This window comes from Chaetodon auriga, chromosome 11, assembly GCF_051107435.1.
Source record: "Chaetodon auriga isolate fChaAug3 chromosome 11, fChaAug3.hap1, whole genome shotgun sequence".
Classification (NCBI taxonomy): Eukaryota; Metazoa; Chordata; class Actinopteri; order Chaetodontiformes; family Chaetodontidae; genus Chaetodon; species Chaetodon auriga.
Genome location: NC_135084.1, coordinates 19,131,973 through 19,158,991, shown reverse-complemented (window position 1 = coordinate 19,158,991; position 27,019 = coordinate 19,131,973). Strand labels below are relative to the sequence as shown.

Here is a 27,019-nt window from a genome sequence, read left to right as displayed (position 1 = left end):
AAGCCAACAGGTGTGTGTGTATGTCTGTGTGTGTGTGTGTGTGTGTGATTGGAAAGCAAAGAGTTTTCAAAGAGTGCTGCACTAAGAGTTTGGCGACACTTCAAAATGATGAATGATTTAATTTCATGTTTTGTTCTAGCCTTTGAACATTTTTATTCTGTGAGTATTTATGTTACCCTCAAAACAAATTGCATTACAACAATGCCACAAAAACATTGCGCATTGCATCTAATTCTTTATGGTTTGCTTCATGTTGTACTTAGTCATATTACCGTTTCACTTTACCCCAAGCTATGGACTGAGAAATGGGGGAGATGTACCAATGTGTTGCTTCGGTGCTCAGACCAGTTCAAGGGGGCTTTCTTTTTAGCTTAATTACCAGTTTTTGCCCTGAGCATCTAAAACTATGTGCCCTATCATCCCAAATAACGACCACACACCCTTATGGTATGATGTTACAGGCTTGTGCATGTGAAGTGCATTTATGCAGCCATACGTGTGTTTGAGCCAGTCTGCACTCAAACACTTGATGCCTCATCCGAACTCCAGAGATGCAACAGGGGAAAACCTACCTCCACACACACACACACACACACACACACACACACACACACACACACACACACACACACACACACACACAGTTGTGGATGCAGAAGCGATTTTGGCCGGCCTCTCTTTAACAATGCGGCATGACTTGGCACATGCTGTGCTGCTGCTCCCCCTGTGACTGCTGGCATTGGTGTGCTTATTGTGAGCCCTCTGCTGCACATCACCTTTTTATTTGTGTGTGCAGTGCAGACTTCTTTTAAGTGGTTTCCTGTATAGAACACACACACACACACACACACACACACACTCAGATCTCTGAGGACAGCAACACCTGCCTGCAGTTTCATATCCTGCAAACCCCAGGAAACAGAAAGACAGGAGTGCTTGTTGTGTTTTGTCACGCTTTAGATCAGGAGCAAAGAATGAAACCTGCCTTGAAGCTTTTGGAATGGAGCCTGCAACAGAGCCATGTGCAGGTGTTGAAAGTACAGGTTGTTTACGCACAATTCTGATTAAATGCTCTGGGAATTAAGTACTCTATAACATAGCACCTGCCAAAAGTGTTATTCTCTCTCTGTCTGTTTGTGGCCCCCAATAACATCCACCCTCTGTCATTCTCTCTCCTCCTTCAGATATCCGGGGTTTGCAAACCTTTATGGACCAGTCGTCTCGGCTGGGTCTGGATGTCTCCCTGCAGAGGGTGGACCGCAACGTCAGCCGAGTCTTTACTGACCTCTTCAACACAATGCGCACAGAGGAGCTCAATCGGTACCGGGACACTCTTCGGCGGGCCGTGCTGCTCATGAGCCCTCGAGGTGCACAGGTGTTCATCCACCAGGTAGGCTACACTGCTGAGGCTTTTCTTCATCAGGGGATGAGCAATACAAGCAGAGAGACAGTGAAAACAAGCATTTATTCAGTAAAGATGATGACCCACAGAGGAGAAACAGATTTGCTTGGCATCCCGAATCTAACAACCGATAAAGATTTAGTTGCCTGTGTAGTAATGAAAAACAACAAAATTATTGAGTAGTAGGAGATGAATGGCCTAGTTTTCATTGGGAACATGCCACTAAGACCAGACAAGCGACCCTTCCCTTATTAAAACTGATGAAACAAGATGCAACTGCCTATCCACACCCCTGTGGTGCTCTGACAAAACCCAAAGCAGATGGCAGAGATCAGACTGGGATGTGTTTTGCCTTCAATATTGTAAAGAAAACCACATTTCAGGTGCCAATATTTTGCATCAGATGTTCTGGACACATCTCTGGACGGCAGAAACAGTATTTCCACCATAAACATTAATTCAACGTTCTCTGGACTGCCAGTTGTGTTTGAGTTTTGTTTATTGTACAGATCAGCAACGCTGCATATAACCCCAGGCAAAGTCAAACATACTGTGTGTGGAGCCACAGAGGGTTTGCATCTTTCTCAGCTCATACTATCCTCACTTTGAAGCTCATACAAACCTCTCCCCTAGTTTCTCCATCCACATCATTTTTGCTAAATATAGCAGTCAGAATTAGGGGACCATGTAGGAGTTGATGCATCCAACTCTCACTTTAGCGCATATCTTCTCCTCATTCATCGCACCATGCTTAGTTCAAAGTTTATCCAGCTGCCCTCTCTTCAGATCAGTTCATATGTGAACTGATGTGTCCGTGGCTGACCTAGATACCAGTCAAGTAAAAATAGTTGAGGTAGGTGTTGTAAAAAATGCTTCTCTATGCTCTCCTCACTAATGGCAGCCAGAAGTTGAAGGTTTTCCTTTAATCTTCTTCTCAGTTAAACCGTGTTAAATAATAATGCCTGATTGTGTTTTGGCGTGAGTGAAGAACAGACTTGCATGGCATTGGCAGTGATGGAGAAAAATATGGCCACATAGAAGCGAACTGAGTGTCTTGTTTTGCCCAGCAAGCTTCTGTGGCTTCTGTGCAGCGTCATCCATATTTGGAGCATCATAGTTCACCACAAGCTCATTGGTTCTGCTGATATTGAGCTTCAGGTGTGATGAAGCTCTCTGTCTGTCCTCTGAGTGTCTAAGTGAAGACAGCATGTCTTTCTCACTGGAAATTCTTCAGTGGAATCACACATGTCAATATGGTGATAAATTGGATTAACCAAAAAAATACACTTAATACCTGTAATTGAATTCCTTCAAAGTAAATGGACTGTATTTATATTTATGGTTGGCAGAGGCATGCAGCCACGAGGTGGTAATTGTATTTGTTAACCAAAAGACAAATTCATAGTCTATGACAAATCTATTTTTGATGTTTTATAAGTCAGCTTTCAACATCTTTGCTATTCAACTCACGTCAAAGCAAAATGCCATCCAAATAAGTCACGGCTACAGAGTCAGTAGACCAACGCGGTTAATTTTACAGAAAAATGGGATTCTGAATTAATAGTGAAAATGTGGTGTGGTGTCTGTCTATGATGTGTCAGCATTTGACAAACAATCTGCACATTTCATATCATTTGAATCAGCAGCCTGAATTTGTCCAGAAAATATGAACACACATGCACACACACGTACATACACACACACACACACACACACACACACACACACAGTTTAAAAGACATTGCAGAGAATTTAAAGACTGGCATCTTATTTTGTGTGAAATATGTTAAATGTCAAGTTAAAATTAATAGCTCTTAGTATTTCTCATTTTACTTTCCATATTCTTCACAACTTCTAAGTTTCTTCTAAATTGCTTCTTAAAAACACAGATATAAAATGTTGTATCAAGCCCGCTGTTTCATGTTTTTTTATTTTTATTTTCTGAGACACTGAGAAGGTATATTTCTCTTAGTGCAGAACCTTTTCACATTTCGTGTAATGTCACTTGCCATGAAAGAAAGACTTAACACTAAGCTCTGCGTTATGACATTTCTGTAGGCCACTGTAAGTTTACTTATCCATCTTACTCTGCGAACAGGAGTCAGTGCTAGAGAACAGATAGAAGGAACTGAAAGAGTCATGATGACGTATGGAAATGCTTTGTAAAAGGAACATAAAACATACGTCCAAATTTTCATCTTTTTATTGCATTTGGAGCTCACTTGCATTTAAACATCACTGGAGAATAAGAGAATCTGTTACAGCACTGTGCTATATGTTCTGCAATCCTGTCCGTAATATATATAAATATATATATATATACAGCATACATGTGATTGTTTCTGTGTGTCGAAAAAGTTTCACTCTCGATGAACTTCATTTTAGCCTTGCAGATATAATGCGCTGACTTGTTTCATCTTTCTGTCTATTGTGAGTCAGATGCTATAGAAAACCGTCTTAACTAACAGTGGGTCAAAAACTTGTTAGCTTCATGTAAATGCTCCAATATCAATCTGAAGGTGAAACACTTAAATACAAATATACCAGTGCAGTTTGTGAATACGCCAACGCCTTCAAGTTTCATTAGTGACATTCTGCTTTGATCTCTTCCTGTACTCGAAATACTTCTGTTTTAGTACACACACACACACACACACACACACACACACACACACTGCTGTAGACATCTTTTCTTCTCATAAGTTTGCATTTAATCTCGCCAATTATATTCTTAATCATTCCTAATAAAATTAACATGTGGCATCTTGGGGACTAAGAAATCAACACAGCTTCTCGTTCAGCACAGCTCCCAGATGCTCCTGTGAATATGGTAATATATGACGAGTGGTGGAGATTGGTTTATTCATCACAACGTCATTGATACCTTGGTAACTGTTGTCACGGAGCGTACCCAATCTCCACCAGAGATACTGGAGGAAAAATGTAAATACTGTATGCTAATATCTAAACGGCAAATGATGATGATGCCTTGGAGAATTAAGTACTCATGAACTGTTTCAGCGTGAGGGAAAACGGTAAAGTTGCCATGGTGATGAGAAACTGGCACAATGCCGGATCGAGAAAATGTTTTTTTTTTTTTTTTCCACAATGGTAATGTAACCATAAGAAGTGTGGGTAATTAAGGGGATTAATGTATTAATGGACTCAACTATTTGGGCAAGGATGCATTAATGCAGCGTATTGTTAATGAAACATGTGGCAGTGCTGTTTACCACAGAGACCTGCTCTGCTTTCTGCTCTTTTCTCAGTTTGTCATCTGTGCATTTCAGAGGTTGTTCAGCTCCATTATTTTCTCTTCCTCTCTTCTACTCTGCTCATCGCTCATTCATTGTATTTCTAGTAAATGGATAGACTACTACGCAGGCTTACAAAGAGTCATGAAACGAAAGCAAATAAATGCACTACAACTATGATAAGAGATGCAAAATGACTGCAAAGAGATGTGAAACACCTACAAAGAGACAGAAAACAGCAAGAGTCACAAAAGACAACAAAGAGATGTAAATTGGCTGCAAGAGATGCAAAATTATCACAAACCAGTGCAAACTGCAAAGATACCCCAAATGACTACAGAAACAGCTATAAAGTTCAAACAACTACAAAGAGACACAGAGCAACTGCAAAAGAGGCCCAAAATAACTAGAGACACAAATTACTACGAAGAGACATAGTTACTACAAAGAAGCACAAAACATTTACAGAGACAAAACAAGTACAAAGAGTCACAGAACAACTACAAACAGACACAGCCTCTACAGAGAGAGACACAAAGTGACTACAAAGAGGAAAAAAAAACCTCTACAAAGAGACACAAAAAAAATACAAAGTGACACAAAACCTCCACAAAGAGGCACACAGTGACTACAAAGAGACACGAAACCACTATAAAGAACCACCAAATGACTGAAGAGAAACAAAGCAACAACACAACAATACTCTAAATGGCTACAAAGACACAAAACAGCTATAAGGAGACGCTGAACAGCTGCAAACGACTCTTTCCGTCTCTTACAGTCTCTCTCAGTCTGGGTATTTGGCTCCTATGTACAGGGGTAGGACGTCTTTCACATGTCTGTGCCCAGGGGCCCATTTTCTCACAATCGGTGCATACCTACTTATTCCTCTACAAGGTCAGATGGGGATGAAAGAAAAATGTCCTAATATGCATTGGGCAGATTAAAGAGAAGCACCTTTGTCAGGAAGACAGTTCAGGACTAATATACCTAGACCATATTCATAACTTAAATTTCAAGTTCTTAATTTACCTGACTAACATTAAAGGACATAAGTGCAATAGCAAAAGTCACTCTAAGTCGCCTATTCTATTCTGGCGATGCTCTGCTTCCCTGGGTAACATGTTCTGTCACAAGTCAGTTGTCACTTCTACGGTCTACTCTAAGGCCACAGTCATGTCTCATACTTTGAACAAGATACACATGCAATTGACAGTGTCTGCAGTTCTATTCTCAAATTTTGGGTTCTTGTTTTCTCCCGTCCAGACAGTTGCCATCTCGTCTCTCGTTCATTTTGGCCATGAGAGGATGTAGCGTCTTCTGTCAGCTTCAGTGCCGCCTCGTTCCTGACACCCAACTTCTCTCTGCTCCCTTCATGATTTCTGAAATTCACTTGAGTCACGCAAGCCTTTTAGAGGGCCATAAAGTGGATTTTTAAGCTTTCAGCTGCCCCATTTTGACGTCCTTTGGTAGTATTAGTGAGCATTTGCTAAATCACTTACATAAAATGATGCACATTGAGGTAGAAAAGCTTGACATATTTTATGAGTTACCAAAGTCACTCCTGAATTAATTGTCAATGGTGCAGCTCTGAGCTACATATCTTGAATACACCTAAATGAGATTTTTGGCTCTCTGGGTTCTGACTTTGGGAAATAGTCATTCATTTTCACCAATGATTAAAAAGCTTTAAGCAATTGAAATACCTGCACTGAATCTGAATTTTGAAAATGAATACTGAGACTAATACATCTCATATAGATATAATAAAAGAATATATTTACAGTGTATTATTATTAGGAACCATTTCCAGGTTGCAGTTATGGATTAAAGTCTCACAGGCCTGTGAGCATTGTGGTCTGTATCAGTGTTAGTAATGAAACACAGATTAGATGTTTTTTTCTTCTCGTATTATGTTGCATTCGTCCTCTCTGTGCTTGCGGGACAGTGGCCTCCTGAAGGTGTCAATGTGAAGGGAAACAGAATGGGTGGTGTCAGCTGGCATGCAAGCTCTGCAGGCCTGTTGATGGATGTAGCAGAGAGGCTGGGTGAGGTCTGCCTCCTGTTCGCCGGCTACACCAAACTACAAGAGTGACAAGCACTGCTGCCTGCTGCCAGGGAACGTGAGAGGGAGAAAGAGATGCTGCACAGGGTGGCAGGAAGGTAAAGAGAGGAAGACGAGAACAGAGAGAGAGAGAGAGAAAGCACAGATAAGAGGGATACAAAGGCAGGGAGAGGAATAAAGGACAGGGAGAGATGGATGTAGGGAGGAAAGGTCAAAGATGAGAAAGAGATTTAGAGCTAGAGGGGCTCCTCCAACATAAAGCAGCTCTTTATGAAACAGTAATGGGTGAAATCTAATGGAAGAGATGGTAGTGAAGAGAGACAAAAGAGGTGAGGGTTGAGAGGCTGGAACTGAGTCTGTATCTGACAGAAAGAACCTTTTTAAGAATGCAGCATTTTAAAGCCAGTGGGAGAGATGGCTTTTGTTTTAACAGATAATTAAGGGACTGATTTGGACAGCTTTGAGCATTTTACTCTGGACCCCATGATAGTTTGAATCCAAGCCATGGTTCCACATCTAATGTTGAAAAGACGAAAACTTGTTCACAAGTTTCTAAAACATTTCTCCCACTAAGACAGTTAAAATGAGCTCTGCTGGGTTCTTTTTTTTTTTTAAGGAAAACAGACTGCACCACCTTTCAGCTATGACTAGGTTGCACCTTGTTACCATCCCTCCCTTTAAACTTGAATCACCCGCCTCTGAAACCTGCAGCGAGATCATCTGATAACATATGGTAGCACAGAAGAGTTCATAATTATCATAATTTTGATTTGGTAAAGCCAATTTTCTAATTCACTTTCATTGTTATTTTTATTATTGTTATGATGTTGTGTTCTTCTGAAATTCTTTTAAATAATGGACTGTGGCAGTCACCAGCCCGTCTCATTGCAGAATGGCCTCTGCTTATTTTTGAGTTATGTTTGTGCAGAAATAAAAATTCAGAGCTGGTGACTCAGCTGTAGCACATACTGTATGTAGGGGATATATACTGTATTATACAGTAGCTGTCTTTCAGACATAAATATCCTGAATCTTTTAAAGATAAAAATAGAATAAAAGCGACGCTGAAAGTGGACATGCCCAGTAGTATCAACGGGGCTCCATGTGACATGCTGAAGGATTGAAGACATGCAGTAAATAAGCAAAGACTGGAGGTAGATCACTGCATTTTCCTCATGCCTTCTTTCAAAGTGGAGCTGGTGCTTCCTGAGCATCTTGCTTTTCTGCCATCTCTGCCAACTGAAATATCTTGTTTAACATTCAAATATTTATTTCAAAGGGAAGGACACAATAACACCAAACATACCGGAGCTGTTTTTGTGCTCTTTCAAGGTCACATCTGCTCTTCAACACGAATGTGGCATGAATCCTACTTTTCTTTGCTCGCTCTGTCCCAGAACAACTTCACAGAGTTCAACAACTCTTGCTTGATGATTAAAAGGATTTATTTCAGTAAATAATTCCTTATCTTTCTGTTTTGTCCACTTTTAAAATGTCCTCTGGTGTGACAAATCTTCACATCTAACAGTGAAACAGATTTCCCTTTATCTCTTGTCTGAACAACGAGAGGCATGGAAGGGCTTACAGAACATGTCTGTGTACCCGTTGGACTGCATGGCAGACGAGGCTGCGCTGCTGGAAACAGATTCACTTGTCAAAAATTGAGACCATGAATCGCTGATTAAAACTGGACCATTGTGACACGTCAGTGTGAGATGTAATAAACACATTTGCCCTTGGTAGCAATTGTGTTTTGATTCCAAGGACTCTTCCGTCTCATTGTCACAAACACTTGTGGACGGTGATTTAGAAGCGGCCTGAGTTGACATGCTATTATGGGGTGCTTTGAATAAGACAGCGATGATGGTTTTTCTTGCTGGGGGAATTCAGTGCCGTTGACATGACAGCTTGTTGGTTGGCAGACAGACATACATGCACATAAGCATGCACGTCTCTCACACACACACACACACACACACACACACACACACACACACACACTTCAACCACATCTTTCTGACATGAAAGCCTTCGATGCCTCTTGAAAGAAAGCTCTCATTTTGCAACATTTCTGTGTCCTTCACAAGTGTTTTGTCAAAGTCACAGTGTCACAGGTTGAGAACACCATGGAAAATAAGTATATATATATATATTTTGTCCACTTCAGTTCCTTGTCTCTATGTGCCATGTTTTCAGTTCAGTTCTCTTATTATCTCTCTCAGCACTAAGAGCTAATATTCCCTGTGTCTAGACTGTCTTCATTTCCTGTGCCCAGTTATTTTCCTTTTGCTTACTTTTTCCAATTTTTAGCCCATGTTTATTGGTGGTCCAGGTTTTTCTTTGTTTTGAGGATGAAACAAAACCGATCATAATCTTTAGATTGTTGTAGCTGTGCAAATTTTCCCTGGTCTGTTTTTATTCTCTCACATTTTTCAAAATACTCCTGCACAGTTGTGTCTTGGCACCTGGACTTCCCCTCTCCCTCAGACAGAATAAAGCTGGCCATGACCTGGAAGTGTTTATCCCAGCATGACTCATTAACCTGACACGGAGAGCATAGTGTTGGTGCAGGGGAGCGTAGTGCTGGCACAAACAACATCCTTTGCATTCATGCACACACACAGAAGGATGCCCAAACACATGCACACCTTCTCTGCATCACCCCTCATTCCTTCCCCAGATCCATCACTGCCAGTTCCGTCTACACCCCCTCCCTTAGTGCTAATGACTGAGGCCAGGTATAATTACAAAGCTCCAAAAGTACTTTTCAGTCTGATTTTTTTCACTTTTTTTTTTTTTTAAACACCATCGGAAAACACACTAGCAGCCACCCAGAAGATTCAATTAGACTGGCGCAGAATACAAATGAAGGCCAAAGTGTGTTATTTGGTGAGTGGCATCATTTGGAATCAGAGGCAGGGAGAGTTTATGGAGGTGACAAACAAAGTAACACATTAAGGATGGCCGGTACTTAGCAGGGGCGTGCAGGTAAAGGACATAATATGAAAGATTATGCAGTATCAAGATTATCTGCACTATGAAAACAAACAATGTTCGCAGTCTGGGAATTGAATCATGTTTACTGATAGCATTATTCTTTAGAGGAATGTCCTCTTGAGTTGATGGGAGTTGCCCTCATTTATAATTCAGACATGTTTTAGGTTGAATTATGCCACAGCTTGAACATGATGAAAGGCTAGGGCAGTTTCTTATTTCTAAATTACAGTATTGTTGCTGTGTAAACGTCTCACGGAATGGAATTTGTATGTATTTGCTATTATGCATATTTGTAATATATACATAATTCCTAGCTTTTGTAAAGCTGTAATATGTGTTATTTGTCAAAAGGAAAGTGGGTGAAAAAAATGCATTAGCCATAAACTGTAAATTCAATACATGTGTTTAAAAAGTGTCCACTTTCAGTGCTCATGGTAAAGCTATACTCACAGTATCCAGAAATACCCCCAAATATTCAAACCTCTCTATAATGTGTCGTGTTGTTGACACACAGAGAAAACAACTTTGCACTGAATAAATCCAACAACTCAACTGCAAAATAAAATTCAGCAGCTAAATGTTCTGATGTCTTGAAACTCGATTCCCAACTGAGGTCTAGGAGGGCATTCAGTGATTTAATGGTGCTGTTTAGTGTTACAGCATTACAAGTCTGTGAAATTGGAGGAACAGTTTAGGAAAATAATGGTCAGAATCTGTGCAGCAGAGGTCAAGTTATCCTGACCCTTTAAGACCCTAGTATGGAAGCTCCAAACTGGATCCTGCACTTCCCATCATTCAATTCAGTGGCATCTTTTGTCGTACCATCCTGTGTAGTAATTGCCCATTTCTGTCAAACTTCACACTCCGCTCTGTAATGCAGGCTGTCTGCCACAAAGGCCAAACTTATTTTCTCAGACTTGACAAACCTCTTGTAGAGTGAGCGTGCTCCCTATGATTATTAAACTGAAGTCATGTGGAAAATCATGGCGTGCCCCTTTAATACATAAATGTATCTTTAAATGACCACATAAGAGGAAAATACATCCATCCGACACACCAGAAACCTGCTTTAAGTTTCATCTGAAGTGCATGAATCCAAGTCACAATCACATGCACATACAGTACTGACACTTTGGAGTCATGTTTTAAACATCAGCTGGTGTACGGTGGGCCGCTGGTTACTGGGATGGAGTCATCAGAGAGCTGTAACCTCCAGTGATCATCTGTTGAAGGCCAGAGGTGAAGAGGTGTGCAGAGTTTATCTCGCTTACCGTCCGCTGGTGTTGCTCCCCCCTGGCTTAGCGCTCCCACCTCTGGACCCCTGTCCTCTCCCTCTGACCCTCACTGCTGCTCCCCGATTCCATTTTCCTCCCAATAACAGCGTGACAAATTGAGTCTGCCAGAAAGCGATCTGTCATTGTCCTGCATCTCATCCTTCTCTGCCCTCTCTCTTTGTCTCTCTTTCTCCCTCTGTCCCTGTTACAGGACATTCCCTCTTTTCCTCTTTGTGTTTTTCCCATCTTAATGGTTTCATGTTTCTCTCTACATGGGCACTTCATCTTTCTGCCCTTGCTTTTCCCCCATAACCTCATTTTGCCTCCTCTCTTATTGCACTGTATACTTTTGTCTGTGTCTCCATTTCTCTTCCTCTGCTCATTTCTCCTCACCTTGTCCACAAACTTGTTTTGTTCTGTAATATCTCTGTTTGTTCCGTCACCCCTCTGGTTGCAGTACAGACAGATACATTATGGTATAGATTCATATACTCTTTAGACTATCAGTTGTATTTTTCCCCCTGCAGTAGTTTAACAACTATAATGTATACAGCACACACAATAATAGACCCAAATATTTGTAGCAGACGTGTTGTAGTGAAAGTGCCGTTTTGTAGCCCTTGTGTACTCAAGCAAATAATTTCCAATGCCATCCCTGGCTAGAAGCAAAACAATATAGTTCGTGAGACTAAATTTAGCAACTCCATGTCATTTTTCTCCATAGGAAGCCAAGTGTTATTACTATGGAGCATGGAAAAGTCGAGGCTAGTCCACACAGAGAAAACATTAATTGCTTTGTGTGATGAATAAACGCTACAATTTGACAGGTAAATGATAGATGGCTCCCTCTCTGTCCATGATCAATTAACGGTACCTCCTGGGAGCTGGTGGGGAAACTCGAGCTTGAAATATTCAGCACACGTTTGACTTTGCATACAATAGGTTACCTCCAACAGCACAGCACTTTGTAACAAAGTTGTATTCCAGCAAAATCTAAATAAAACCACCTCTTCAGGTACATATTTCATGGGAGGGCGGAATAATCAAGAGAAATGCTTGTATATCCAAACTTGGGTATTAAAATTGAAACCGGGGCAGTTGGCAAGCTCTTTACTTGATGGATTGTTATTACTTTCACAAGTATGAATCATCTGCTGAAGTTAAAAGAGCTTTTCATAAATAATTTGCCTTTTCATAAGTAATGCTGGAGAATTAAAAGTGCGGTGTATTTGAGGTGATGGCTTATGCCATCACATTAATCAATGCCAGGGGACTGTCTAAAATGTGGGAAAGGGCCTTCAAAGGGTAAATAACTTGAACATTGTGTTACTGATGATGATGGTGGTAGTAGTAAAAGTGATTATCGTGATGATGGGGAGGAAAGTGATGAAAACAACAGCGCACTATTGGCCCCGTAATTGATCGCCTCCTAGCCTCTGTGATCATTCTAGCCTTGTCCTTTTTAGAAAAGTCAGTACTGAATACAGTCAGGCATATGGAATGAAAACACCTCCCAGTTTCTATATTTCAGTGGCAGCACCCAAACACAGCCGTGTCTCGACAGAGGGTGATAAACTTTGATCGATGTTTGCGATTATGAGTCATGCTTAGCATTATTGAAACAGTAAACTCTTGGGAAGTTTTTATTTCATCAGGAGGGATAACAGATAATCTCATAAAAGGCACCGGATGAAGTCTGTCTCATTTATCTGGTGACCTCTAGAGTTGTACATGAGTGTCAGAAGTCCTTTAAATAGCAGAGTTGCTCTGTCAGAGCCTGATGTTCTTTTTTTTTTTTTTTTTTTTTTGTTCCATTAAAACGGCCAACAACAGGATCCGAGCACAAAGCCCAGCTGGTTAGAACATGTTAAGTGATTTCTCATATGTCTAATAATTATTAGTCTTTGTTAAGAAACATTCTAAAGCCACCTCTAATGGTTTTTTTCTTTCCTTTCTTGCAAAGCACATGTGTAGTTTATATTTTTGTTGAATTGGAATAGGCAAAAACACAGTTACTTTGGCTGTATATGTTAATAGCTTTATCACTCTGTATATTTGTCTCCCTGCAGCATAATATGAGATGCAATTATACCAAAACCCTACAATACTGTTGGAAAGCTCTGTCTCTGTGAAATTGTTGCTGTGGGCTCAGGATTATTGCCCAGTTCCCAAGTGGCAAACTCAAAATACAGTAAGAGTTATAAGGGTAATTGCAAAGCCAACCACTTGGAAAACAAGTACTGTATTGGTACCTAGCACAGAGCCTATCAGTCCAGAAGCTCTGGAGAAAATGTTCAATTAAAGTACAGCCCCTGTGGAAGGAATATAAATATAAACTCCTGTTCAGGTGTCCTGTTACCCTTTTCTTACCTCTTTTACTTGCTTATTTTTTCCTCTTATTTTGCTCTTACACAAATATGTATGAGTCAGTGTTCAGCATGTGCACATGCATATTCATATGTTCCTTTGATGTCTCATTCGCAGGTCTGTGTTAACACCCACATTTGAAAGACACGGCCATATACTGTATCTCATTTTAGGCATAACTACTGCAAGATATGCAGGTGGCATTATTCAGAGAGGATCTGTTTTCCGTGTCCATACGAATGTGCTGTTTATAAAAGTGGGCTTTTCTAAAAATATATCGGCAGCATAGATTATTTTATGTCTGTGTTTTTCACTATGTTTCTCATGCATCAGTCAGTTTATGTCTTTGGGAAATTACCAGCACAGCGCGTTAGTACAGCTGTTTCCGATTTGTTTGTTTGCCTCAGGTTTGTTGGTTATGAAGGAATTCACAGCTACAAAACAAACTATTCCTTTTTAGTCTTACACAGAACGTTCAGTGAGACGTTTACAGTAACTTTGATTGATTGCTACATTTTAACATCTTACAAAGGAATATAGAATCCCACATATCCATAATCACACATATGGATTCAGTCCCAGTTTTTCAACATAGCTATTATTTTTGGAAAAGGTCGTCAGCACCTCAGTGCAGAAACCTGCTGTTCTGAGGAGAGTTATTCCCACAAGCCTGTGGGAGTTTCCCATGGCTGTGAGTGCTTCTGCAATTTCATTAGTGGATTTACTTTGCATTGGGAGCATTGAATGAAATCCTTAACTGATTTTGATGTAAAACCCAAAGAGCTCTCTGGAGAGAATCGCTTCAAATGCTAATGCATAAATGTGCACAGGAGACGAAGTTGGAACTGGGATTTCACACTCTACCAAGAATGTTGCTTGATTCATTGTGCCAACGCTTACACATGATCTTGTGTTTAATTTAAATATAGTTAAGAGCCAAAATACTTGCAACAGTATCATGCCAACAAGCTTTCCGTCCAATTAAAATTTGGACCATTTCAGAAATGCATTACATGAATCTGATCTCTTTTTTTTTTCTTTTTTTTTTTGGCTTTTGATTCTATCTTTCTGCTCTTCTCATGTCTTCTTCACTCTTCTCCAAAGGGGGATCCCTACAGCTTTTCCTTAAGTGCTCTCACTCACATGCAAACACGCACTCTGGAATAACACAGATAAGGAAACTAAAGTGTTCAGAGGTCTGGGAAGTAGACATTTGCTGTCTCATTGCAGTAATAATCAGGACACCCCCACAGAGCACCAAATACAATCACAGTTACAACAGAGTTGGTGAAAGTAGTTATTATTCAAAACTATGCAGACTGGGTGGCATTTAAGAACTGCAAAATAAAAGTGAAGGTTCCCCTGCCCTTTCTGCTTTCCAGAAGAGTTGCCAAGTAGCTGCTGAAAACTCCAATGCACTGCATTATAAAGATTTTGACAAATCTGACTTCTGCGTCACAAGCCCCTCTTTCTTAATCTTTGTCTTTCTTTCCTTCAGTTTTTCCTTTAATGTCTTCCTCTCCATTTTCTTGGTGGTACGATGATTGAGATAATCAGCTATCCTGAATCAAACTGCCCTATTTGTTACTTAGTCTCCTGTAGACTGCTTCCCAAACACTGGCTGATAAAGGCAGCTAGAATTGGACAATGGGGGCATTATCGTCTCAGTGATATCCGTGAAGTTCATCAAGGTTAATGTCCAGATGAAAAGTCTGTCAGAGTGATCCTTTTGCAGAGCTTTAATCTCTTTGTAAATCTTTTGTAAATCTCTGTAAACAGCATTGCCCCAGGTAATTTCCTATACTCAACTGTTTTGTTTGTCCCTTTTCACATAATTTATAACTAACACTGCACTCACACTCTGACCTAACATTAACAGTCTTCTTAACTCTTCTGTTGTTCTTATGTAATGGAGATCCAAGCACTTTTGATTTGGTATGAAAAAAGGAAATATTGGCTTCCTTTGTTGTATGTATCGTTTGTCATCATTTCCACCCAGTTACAATGGACCTGATTTCAAAGCTTTTGGACCATCATAATGTTTTATTAAAACATCGTCACAAGTGGCACTTTAGATTTTTCTATTGCAGCTGGTCTCTCAAGAGGTTTATATAATATTCTTTTTATATTTCTTGATAAGCCTATGTAACATGGACATTAGCGTAAATGTGCTGTGTTGCTAAAAAAAAACATTAAATGAATAAAGACTGCATTAAGGGAATGGAGTGGAGCTTCATTTCAGTGTTAAACAGAATGCGACGCAGAGATTGAAAGATGCTGTAGATGCGTATTAATCACAATTTATAATATGCTTCCCTAGCTTAGAGAAGACCAGTGAAGCATGCTACTAAGCCTGATGGGAGATGCCTCAGAGGGGAAGGGTTATAGTAGTGCTGTGGGGCTTCAGGGTGTGTGGCACAGGGGATAGATGGATGAAGAGGAGGTAGTCTGCTGTCCAGGATGCCCTGTAGAATCTCCTCCAGATCCTCCTTTCAAGCAGGCCTTTTCAGCCCTCTATTCAAAAAGCAGTAATTGCATCATTTTTCAAGCCCCTTGCCTCTGTCTGACTATGAGGCTGGCCCCATTAATCAAACTAATGGAGAAGTAAGTGATTTCAAAATATAGGCTTTGATCATGCACCTTCTATCCTCTTCCACAACTCCGCCTTCTCCTCAGCTTCGGAAACCCCTCTTCTCCCACCCCTCCATATCTTTCTTTTCTTGCAACCCTCTGTTAATGTGCATAAAAGCTTTGCTTTTGCACATTGTGGCAGTGCTGCAGCTAACCGGCTTGATTAGAGTTGATTTCCAGTATTGCAGAGCACCAAACTACGTATATGAGGTTGTAGAAAATGGTCACTCTAAAATCATTGTGGCCTATTAACGGGCAGTATGTCCCAAAGAATCACAGTTCACACACATTTATTGATCTTGATGAGACAGATTAAATTAAAGTGCTCCTCAGGTGTATTGAAAAGCTTGCCAGCTATAAAGTAGCAAAACCATTACTTGAGGCCACTACAAGAGCAGGCTGGCAAATTAGATTCCTCTCAAGCAAGGCATAAACCACTGTTCAGAGAAAACGCTTTGTATCTCTGATGCTGCCACAGTGGTCTCGAGGGAATACAAAAACATACACGAAATGAAATGCGTTATTTACAGCATATTTGACTAATTTATTGTCTGTACAATTGCAGCCTATTCAGACTTTGCTCAAATTGCTCCGCAGGGTTGTTACTGAGAATTATTGTCTATAAAGCCTCTAGAAAAGTACTTATGGGCCTGAATAAGTATCATACGTGGCAGTTCACATGCCCATGGTTGTAAACATAATGCTGATTAAGCAAACAGTACCAAAAACATTTCATAAAGTAAACAACGTACATAAACTCTCAATATTGTCGGGTGATGTAGTTCACAATGTGCCATCACCACCTCCTCCATCACTCCTTCTCTTTCTGCAGCCTCCCTGGCTGCCAGAGCTGTTTGGAATTAGCATTATGTCAAAACATAAACTTTCACACCCCCACTCTCCATAACAGCGCTTCTTTCCTGTGGTGTTCAAAGAAGACATGTCTCGCCCTGTGCTGGAATAATTAGGAGGAGATTCACATTCATCTTTGGCCTAGCTAACCTCCCGCTGTTACCTCTCTTGCTCCCTCTTTTCTTATTTCTTTCTTATTTGCCTGCCCACTTATCTTGCTTACTTGTGCCTAATCAGGAAGAGTTTGGTGCATAGATCCTGTCTACTTACCCCGACCTGTAACACTCACCAGCTCACAGAAGTCCTCGATTTCTCAGAAGAAGAGGGACACAGCATCAATACAGACCCATCAGGCAGTGATTTATAAAACATCTCTGTTTAGGGTGTTTTTTCGGAGAAACCAAAGCATTAGCACCATGTACCTGATGTACTTTTTTTGTCATTTGTTGTGGCCTCTCCTCTGGTTTCATCTTTTCTCTTTAGTCTTAGCCTGTGTTCTCAGGCTTTTCACTTCAAAATATCCCTGTTTACTCCTCTGAAAATAGAGGCAGTGGGAACACACACTTTTGTTTTGGAAGAAAGACTGTCACAGACCTACAGTAAGTGTTTCAACACATCTTTTACTCAATGGGCATCTGGCTATTTTTCTGCCTTTCTTTACTTAGAGTTGGTTTGAGCATGAGTGGTCTTTTTCAGAAGCTCCTTGCCTCTTAGTCATACACATATCCCATACAACAGGGAGCTGCCCAGTACACCTACAATCTCACACCACCAACCACAGCGCACTATTGTGCCATGCTTAATGGTACCTCAGGTCTAGCTGTTAAGGGGGGGGGGGGGGGGCATCAGGACAGCCACACCGTTATTTTCCACACAGCAGTGGCAGTAAGATACATATCTGCACAGGTGGACACCACCTGTCTTGTTTACCAGTCTTGATGTTCCAGAAGAGCAGCAATCAACTCTCTCCCTCACTTGCCACATCCCAGCATCTTTTTCTTTTGGCAGGCAATAACACATCTCCTTCTGCGGCCTTTTCTGTCACAATGGATGAGAAAAAGCTCATTTTCAGGGAAAAGTAATAAATGTGTGCGTTTGACCCACGGAGGACATTATAGAGATAAAACTAAAGTAGCTCTTTAGATGAGAAAACCTGTGAAATAACACAGACGTTCCTGCGTACAGGGAGGCAAACATACATTCAGCTTATTCAGTGTCATGATTAATATGCTGTCAACCAATCTCTGATAATGAAAGTTATGTTCGCCATGTGCCAAGATGGCACCGCACGAGTGGCAGCTAGTCACAGCAGCATAAGAATATTGGCAATAGTATTTTTGTGGCATTCAGTATTTTTATAATCTGTACGTAGTGTACATATACACAGTTGATTTTTTTATTCTATATCCTGTATACTTTTTATCTTGACCATTGACATTGACACCTTTGATGAAACACATCCGTGGGATCAATAATGTCTTACCTTAAAAACAAAAGGGGGGGGGGAATTCCTGTCTTCAGCTGCAAACTGGATTTCAACCTCATCAAATGGTAAAATAAACTCAAAATGGTATTTGAGCCCTGTTTGGATTCAGCAGTATTTGTTGTACAATGAAAGTAACACAAATTACAGCTAAGCTCCAGCTTTGAATTGAAGGTTTAAATCACGCCTCCAAAGAGGGGCAAGAAAATGTGATATGGCAATAAAAGCCTTTTAGCACCAGCAGAAGCTGGTGACTGTACAACTTAATCATTCCACAAATATTTCTAATCCTTTGACTTTTTTATATACCTTTAGAAATTGCACACCAGCCTGACACTTGAAAAGCTGTTTTCAGAAGCATGTCATCTGTGTACCTTTGAAGAAACTACAGTACTTCTTTTCACATTTACTCCATTCCCCCGAGGCTGCAGTTATGTGGACATTCCACAAAGCATTTAAAAAGAAAGTTTGAAGTAAAAGGAGAAAACAATAGTGGAAAAAGTGCTATATAATATGGATGATATGGTCATATCTTAATACTACCTTAGTTTTAGTTCAGGTTTCTCACCTCATCATTGTTCTTGCTGTCCTTCCTATGAGTAGTGAATTTGAAACAGTTCGCTAGTTGGCACCAGATGTACTTGTCGGTTAAAGTCATTATTTTATTAATGTACTCATTTAAATTACAGGATAATGTGTTGATAATGCATGGCAGGGTTTTCATTATCTGGAAACAGCTATTTAGTTTTCTTTACCGGGAAAATCTATTCTGTCTGTCTGATATTTAAAACTCTCTGATCATAATGTCCAGTGAAAATAATTCCCGACATAGATGTGAAAACATTCCGGCTCTACATGCTGTTTCCCCGGCTGCTTATGTCCGCCCTCTCCCGATGTGAGGAATAAAGGTTTTTACCAAGTCACAGTTGTTGGTGGTGGTGTTGGAACAGAGAAAATGCAAACCATGAAGACTTTGTTGAGTTTTACTTCGTTTCTCTCTAGTGTGAAGTGTGTTTTATGAGGATATAATTACTGGTCCTGTAAATGGAGTCTGTTGGCAAATAATTGGCAAAATTGAAATTGTGGCTGTGTCTTGCGTAACAAAAAGGATTTTACTTAAACAAAAAGAGATCCTTCAGTGGCAATAACACTTTTACACTTACTGTTACCGTACACTGACAGTGTGCAAACGTCCAGAGGGACTTCATTACAGCCCATTTTGTGGCTACAGGCAATTTCAAAAATTGTTGTCGCCATTAGTCACTTACACGCAAAAACATGGGAAAATATGGTCCATAAACACAGTAATATTTGACCTGAATTTCTCCCATTTATACAGGACATTAAAATTGGACATGTGGACTAGCACGAGTGAAACCCTGGTGCACGGCAACTGTCTGACATTTCAGCAGCATTTAAAATGCAGTTTGGTCATTGAAGGCCGGGATTAACGGTTTAAAATGGCTTTTCTACCATATTCATTATTTTTCACTTAACCTTATAGATTAAATTGTGCTAAATTTTGACTTGAGTGTTTTCTGACGTTTAGACTAGTACGCTAGTCTAAGTTTAAACCTCGGTTTAATCGTCAGGGAAATTAGTCATCAGGAACAGCCCTAGTTGCAGCATTATGAGAGTGTGAATGTGTACCCTTGAGCAAAGATTACAGCAGTCATCTGCAAAAGTGTCCAGTTGTTCTTACGTGGTGGGAAGCGTCTCCTGTGAAAAACAAGTCCGCAGCACATGAAGAGACTGAGGGACCTCAGGAGCCTTGAGTGCCACCTAAGGACACTCAATTGTGGTGATTATAGGGGGGTTTGTGAGACGACTCTACAACTATACTGTAAAGGTAGGAGCCTTGTGCAGCTGCCGACTGTACAAAACACTTTCCACTTTATCAGCTTTTATGGAGAACAAAACTGATTAAAGTGTCGCCTCTATTAAGACATGACCCTCTGCACAAAACTGTTTGAAGAAGTTTGAGTAAAGAGTTGAGAGATTTCTCTTTGCGCTGGTCTGTAAGAAGCTACCCATCCTGCCCTGAATGCATTGACTAAAGGGACAGCTTAATTATTTATATGTTTCCAAATAAAAATCACTTACCTCACTCTCTTAAGAGGTGTTTTTTCAGGTGTGAAGTTCACTGTGAAAGCAAAGTTCTGTGGTTCATTATTTGAAGCTAATGGCCCTCAAATGGTAAGATGTGCTTTTAGGGAAAACAATTGTTATATTTCACTCACCTGAAGTCACTCGGCTATGTTAGGTAAGGGTGCAATGCATTATTTAGTTGCATTTGAATAGCATTCTTTTGCTTATCTCTTGTCTTTGGATCCAGTCCCATGAATTACAGATTTCATTTATATATGATTTTTCTTGTCAACTTCAAAGTGAGCGTTGCACAGGTCTTTGTTCCAGGTTGTGTGCCACAGTTGCTCCCTTAAGCCAGTGGTGTCTCACTCTTCAGCCTTGATCATCATTGACTAATAACACCAAAGAGCATCAAAGAGCATCAGAGAGCTGCTTCAGTCCTGTGGAAATGTGTTGAACAATTAAATAAAAAAAGATTTTAGGGAGGTTAGGAGAGATTTGGCAAAATTATTTCCAAAAATACAGTCCTCATGTAGTGTACAGTTATAGTGTAATGAATTTGTATAATGTTGTCTTCTCCGTAAAATACCATTTTTAATCCACAATGCAACATTTGTGTTTGTGTTATGTAAACAGAAAAGAAGCTTGTGTCCTGCAGTGTGTTGCTTTTTACAGTACATTGACTGTATATCATCTTGTCCTTGTGTTGTAACTGTAGTTGCAGTTGAACAAAATAACTTTTGGTGAGGTAATCAGTTTTGTCTGTGTTAATTATCCTGGTTTATTACATCCATCAGCTGCGCAATAAAAATTCAATTGCAAATATCATCAAAGATCCACAACATAAATTTCCTCCAGGTGCAGGGGTTTAGTTTATGTTCAGTGCTTCCCCAAGGGCACCCTGCAGGAATGCAAAGTAATTCATCGTGTGTTAAGATGTATCGTGTAAGATGTGTGCTTGAATGAAAGAAAGAAAGCTGAATGTTCTGGAAATGTAAGTGTTGCCCCTTCTGTCATGATGGTTGTTTACAGAAAGAATGACTTATTTTGACTGTATTATGCAAAAAGAAAAAAAAACAAAACTATTTTCTAGACTTGTTTGGACAAAAAATGTTTCATGTAATAGCTACAGAGGGATGTGACTGGATCCAGTTTTTTTTTTTCCTTAATGTACATACTCATTACAAGTCTGTCTCAGTGTACTTGCTGGTGTGGTGGGTGAAATCCGGCCGTGTCCACTGCACTGTTTGAAAAATAGCAACTGTTATAAAACCCTCGCCCTGAAGGTTCTTACGGCCTTATTGAATGCCTGCACTCAGGAGGCTCTTCAGCCTGCTACGGTATTCAGAAAATGTCACACAGAGTTTTAATCCTGTTAGTGACTCTCTAAAAACCCCCTCTCAACATTACAACTCACAATATGTACAGCGGCCCACAGACGGAATATGTCAAAGCAACAGTTAAAGAATAGCCATCATGTACTTTACCAAAGATGACAACAATGCAGGTGTCATGTTGAATGTTTCATTGACTGTGCTTTTAGAAAAAAAGTGGTTCAACCAATCTTTGTGAACACCTGCGTTTCTTCATTCATGTGACAGGCTAACTGATTAAATGCTTCCCAAGATTGGAGCACGTCAGGTATTAGGTTTTTAGGTAAAATTGGACGAGTTAAATTTTCTGCCCTAGCACAAAGATTATGATTAAACATTGCTGCAAACACAGTTGATCAAATGTACCTGCTGTGCATTTATATACATAAATGACAACCCTCTGTTGCAGCTGTGGGCACTGTGTCAAGGTTCCTCCAAATTTAGTCCAAGGCTAATGTGCCTACCGGTGAACCTCCTAGTGGGGACATTAGCTATTCCACTCATGGCTGTGGTGTAAGCCTGTGGGAAGCTAACTAAGTGCAGAGAGAAGGTAGCAGCCTTAGTACCGTGGCAGATGGGAGTCGTGATTTGTTTTTAATGTGACACACGCGTGCCATCTTCCTGGGAGGGCCACCTGGTCTTGAATACTGACAGTGGAAGGTCAGAAGCGATTTGTTCAGGTGTTGGATTATCATGAAAGACTGCTGATCAGTACCCAGACTGACTGTTCTGTTGGTTTCACCAGTTGCTGCATATTTGAGCATGAATCATGAATTGATAGAGCATGTATGCTTCAAAGGGGCATGTTTAGATATGTGTTCGTGTAAAAGGTATGCCTGTTTGTGTCTATACCAGGCTGAAGGGGTACCGAGGGTAGTCGGCACCTTTGTGTTCAATTCTGTGTCGACGGAGCAGATTAAGTGGTCTGAAGATGTGTTTCCACAGCAACGGTGGGAAGGCTGGGTTCACAGGGACTATTGTGAATCTTTTATGACAGACCTCATTACTCCTTCTTTGTGAGATCTTCACACCGAAAGAACACGGAAGGTGTGACAGCTACCAAAACCCTTTCCACCCCCATCAAATTATAGCCAAAGACCAAAAACTGTGAGAGAGGCACGCACTCTCATCCATCAGATGCACCCCGGCCTGATTAAAACTAACAAACACTGCATTGCCTCAAATAGAGACAAACCTGAATTTGCAGCAGATTAAAAACCAATTTGTTTCAGTCACAAAAGTTTTGATTTTCATAACTCTTTTTAATCAGAAATGTTTGACAAAAATAAATAAATTTTAACAAATTCTGCTCAGTTGTTATCTCATAAAATGCCCAAGAGAACGATGTCCTCTGCCACTCAGGCAGAAGTAGACGCCTGCAGTGACACTGGGTAACTGTGGCAAGTTGAGTTTCAGCCCTTAAATGCTGTCGACTGAGCACCGTTTACCTCAGTTCCTGGGCCAGTGTCATCCCTCTGAACTTCATATTTTTAGTAACACTCTTCAGGTTCATGTCTATGTATATGAAGTTGCACATGGCTATAGGAGCCAGTAGGAGTTCGAACCAGTTCAAATTAGCATTACTGCTGAGACTGTCCTCCTGATGACTGCTCTGTAACTACTGAGGAGCGATGTTTGAGGTGCCACCGGCATATTTTATGTAAGTGTACTTTTTGAAGATTGCATATGCAATTTAAGGATTTCAGGCTGCATTGCACATGGTGGTCTTATTTATCTTAGTGTGGGAATGTTGCGGATGTCCTCTCACGTATGCGATTGGAGAGGGTGATTCATCTTTACACCACTTGTATATATAGATTCACATACTGTGGATGGGTATATACAGACTCAAATAGATGGGAAGGTAGTTTACAGACAGACTGATGCAGAGATTTAGACAAATAGAGTAATTATAATAGATAGGTTGAAACAAATGATACATTTTTAACTGTAAACATTTAACGTGCATTTTTGTACAGCAGTCACAAGTATTATTCAGTGAACAGCACTGAGTGAACAAATAAACATGTTTATTTTTTCCAGCCGGGAGGAAGGATCCTCATTCCACATGGTGATTCTGTGGACACTTGTTTTGAAGACACATTGAATTTAGATCATTATCTAAACTGTAAGCTGCGGGGTGGGCATCGGCTTCACATGCAAGATCCAGAAACTGTAATGTGAGCAATGAGAACATTGTGGTCATAACCAACAACAAAACATTTAGTGTATATATGGATGTGTGCATCTATGAGCAAGGCATTTAATCTTTTGGTTTTTTTTTTTGTTTGTTTGTTTATTAATTAGTGTTAGACTCATTGTAAATTTATGAGTTTTTGTCCAGCTCTCAGGAAGAGGCCACAGTTCGAACACATCCAGTAATTGGTGTCATGTTAAGCTATAGTAGCTCATACTAGAAGGAAACAGCTACAGTAATTATCGTAAACAACCGTTTTAATAAGCAGTTCAAGTGCAGTTTGCTTCGAGTCTCACTGCAGGGTTCTTCACTTGTGGATTGATCGGCCCTTTTACAATGACTTCCTGTTAATATGATGAGCTGCAGGTTAATGTAAATGATAGAAGCTAAGAGGTGTTTGTGTTATTTACCCTCACTGATATATGAAGTGGACAAAATAATTGAAACAGTATAACACGGTGCAGTTAAACAGCACCGCACACTACATCCTCTGAAGTTCTAAACTTCTCTACAGCAAAAACTGAACATTAAGACCTTCATGAAAGTTGGATTTGTTGCAGGACTGTTGGATTAGACTGAATTAGTTTACCTAACAAACTGGCAACTGAGTGTATAATCCAAATTGGCTTTGCTTTCTAACATTTAAAACATGATTTTGTACGGCAAAAATAATTGTATGGAGTGAGTTTACACTGAGCGCGCTCATCTTTTCACATTCAGGAGATTCATCCTCAGTCGTCTGAGGCTTACCCAAAACTCCCCCCACCTATTTTCACATCCTTCTAACTGCAGTTCCTCTCAATCCCTTTTCAGCTGTCACGGTTTTAAATTGGAGTTGGCATTCTGTGGCTGCCTTTGTGGCATTGCTACTGTATAAGAACATGCCTGGGGTACTTTGCCTCTCTGATCGGAGATCTTACTGTCGCCAGGCTTTGGCTGTATCAACAGTATAGAATATTCCTCAGATGTCACTCCAGGCTCTTGTCTATGCCTCCTCCAAAACCACATTGCTCTCCAGAGTTTCACTGTTACATCATCTCCTGAAGTGAATGGAAAGAAAGAAAACACACAAAGCCAAAATTACTCTGCCTGGATGTCGATAACATTTAAGGTCTCGAATGGATTTTTAGGCTTTGGTGTGATAAATCTTGAGCAAAGGGGAAAACCCTTGCTTCGTTCAACTGAAATAGGACTATGAGCGATTAGAAAAGGGCTAATTATGCAAAATAATGTAAGAATTGTACGGAGACACAAGGGCTTTTTTATTTAAGAGCAGCAAGGTTTGAATCCCAATGAGCAACTCCCTAAAGTACTGCAAGTATGTTTTGTAATATTTCTGAATTCTCACCATGCAGGCTCTTTTCAATTAAAATCTAATTTCACTTTTTGAATGAAGCACTATCTAGACTATGGGCCAGTCTTAGAAATTGGAGGAGAAACAAAGCAATTATGAATGTTAATCTAGCGTTCTGTTACAGAATGTGTGGATCCCCATGAAGTTCAAAGCCACAGTCGTTTTTGTGCTTTCTTAGATTGATGTTGGAGAAAATGGCCATGATGACTAACAGCGAGTGACCTCACGGTGATCACCTACAGTACGAATTCAGCACCACTTTCAGTCTGTTACAGCAGCTCTCAGACATTTTACACACCGTCACATCTCTTCAGCAGCGAGGTTAAACAGCAGCTCCCAAACATCATTTAGCCTAATAAGGTTTTATTTCTTGAGTGTCCAAACTTGTCAGTGTTCACTAACGCTGTGAACTGGGGTTGAACCTCTCAAGTGGTGCGTTCTGTTGTGCCCAGGGCCTCAACAAAACATTGCATCCCAGCTGGTACACATTAACTAACCCACACTACAGTACTTGACTTTGTTTTTACCATCATGGCATGTGACAGATTTTGTCTGGAACAATGAATGCAGCTGAAGGAGCTGTCAGCTCTCTTGAATGTCAAGGTTATTCTTCAAGGCAGACAATGGTTCTCATTGTCAGATTTTATTTAGGACCAGAGAGACATTATCATAATTTGAATTAATGCATTGCTCACACATGAGAGGATTTTGCTGATATTTTCCCATCATACAAATTACCGGAACCCCCATTGATCCTCTGCTTTAACTTAAAGGTTTACAGTCAGTTGTTTCGCCTGAGGTGAGCTTCACAAGCTGCGTTTGACTAATAAAAGAAGGTGTCAAGTTATTTTACTCGTCAAGTCAAACAGTCTTATTGTACTATTCGGGGACGGTTCAAACGGCCATGCATATTATCCATGTGAAAAATCTGCCCCGCACCATCTGCAAGACGATATTTTTTACTCGGCTCATGAAGGGATGGAAAGCTGCCGCTGAGAGAGTGAAACTCAGACATTATCATAAAATAGTTATGAAGTAAAAAAGGTTCCTTGTATTTGTTAAGAAAATTTGTATTCACTTTAAAATTAAATGCAGTTCAAATTCATTTGAAAAGGAAAAAGATTTTAAAGCACCACCTTTTAGCGTTTATTTCCACCACCACCTCTGTGTGCTTCTGGCTCTTTCTTTTTGCTCACCTTTTGCCTTGAGTTGTCCCTACAGCTCTACCTAGAGCACTGTAACCTTCTTTTTTCTCCAAGTCTTGCTTTGTTCCACACCTTTCACGCACACACGCACACACACCACATACACACACATGCACAGGCCCTCCAGTGTTATGTTGCGCCTGAAGGTTGTGTGACACAGTAGTGAAATATTTCCTTTCCTCTCTGCTTTTAGCTCATTTTAACTGTCAATGCCTGTATTACATAAATAACAATATTAACTACATTTAAGGATATCAGTGGTTAACAGTGGAGAATATTTTTGAATAATTAGGCATGTTGGTCTATAGGTTAATTTGCATACACACAAACACACGCACACACACACTCTCCACTAACAGCCCTCTTAGCCTGGGGCTGTGTGCAGTGGGAAAAGCCTATGAGGTTAAAAAAAAAAAACAGAGCATGCTATTACATTGCTTAGTGTGCAAAAGTTTCCTCCAGCAAGGCACCAAAGTC

General features: G+C 40.3%; 1 protein-coding gene across 4 annotated transcripts in view; it reads left to right on the top strand.

Moving 5' to 3' along the window:
- Positions 1 to 27,019, top strand: part of grid1a (glutamate receptor, ionotropic, delta 1a) — a 230,555-nt gene that overhangs the window by 151,172 nt on the left and 52,364 nt on the right. For all 4 annotated transcript variants that reach the window (XM_076743102.1, XM_076743103.1, XM_076743100.1 and 1 more), the window contains one exon: positions 1,185 to 1,390. In XM_076743102.1, the coding sequence (XP_076599217.1) occupies positions 1,185 to 1,390 (206 nt within the window). The remainder of the gene's footprint in view (positions 1 to 1,184; positions 1,391 to 27,019) is intronic.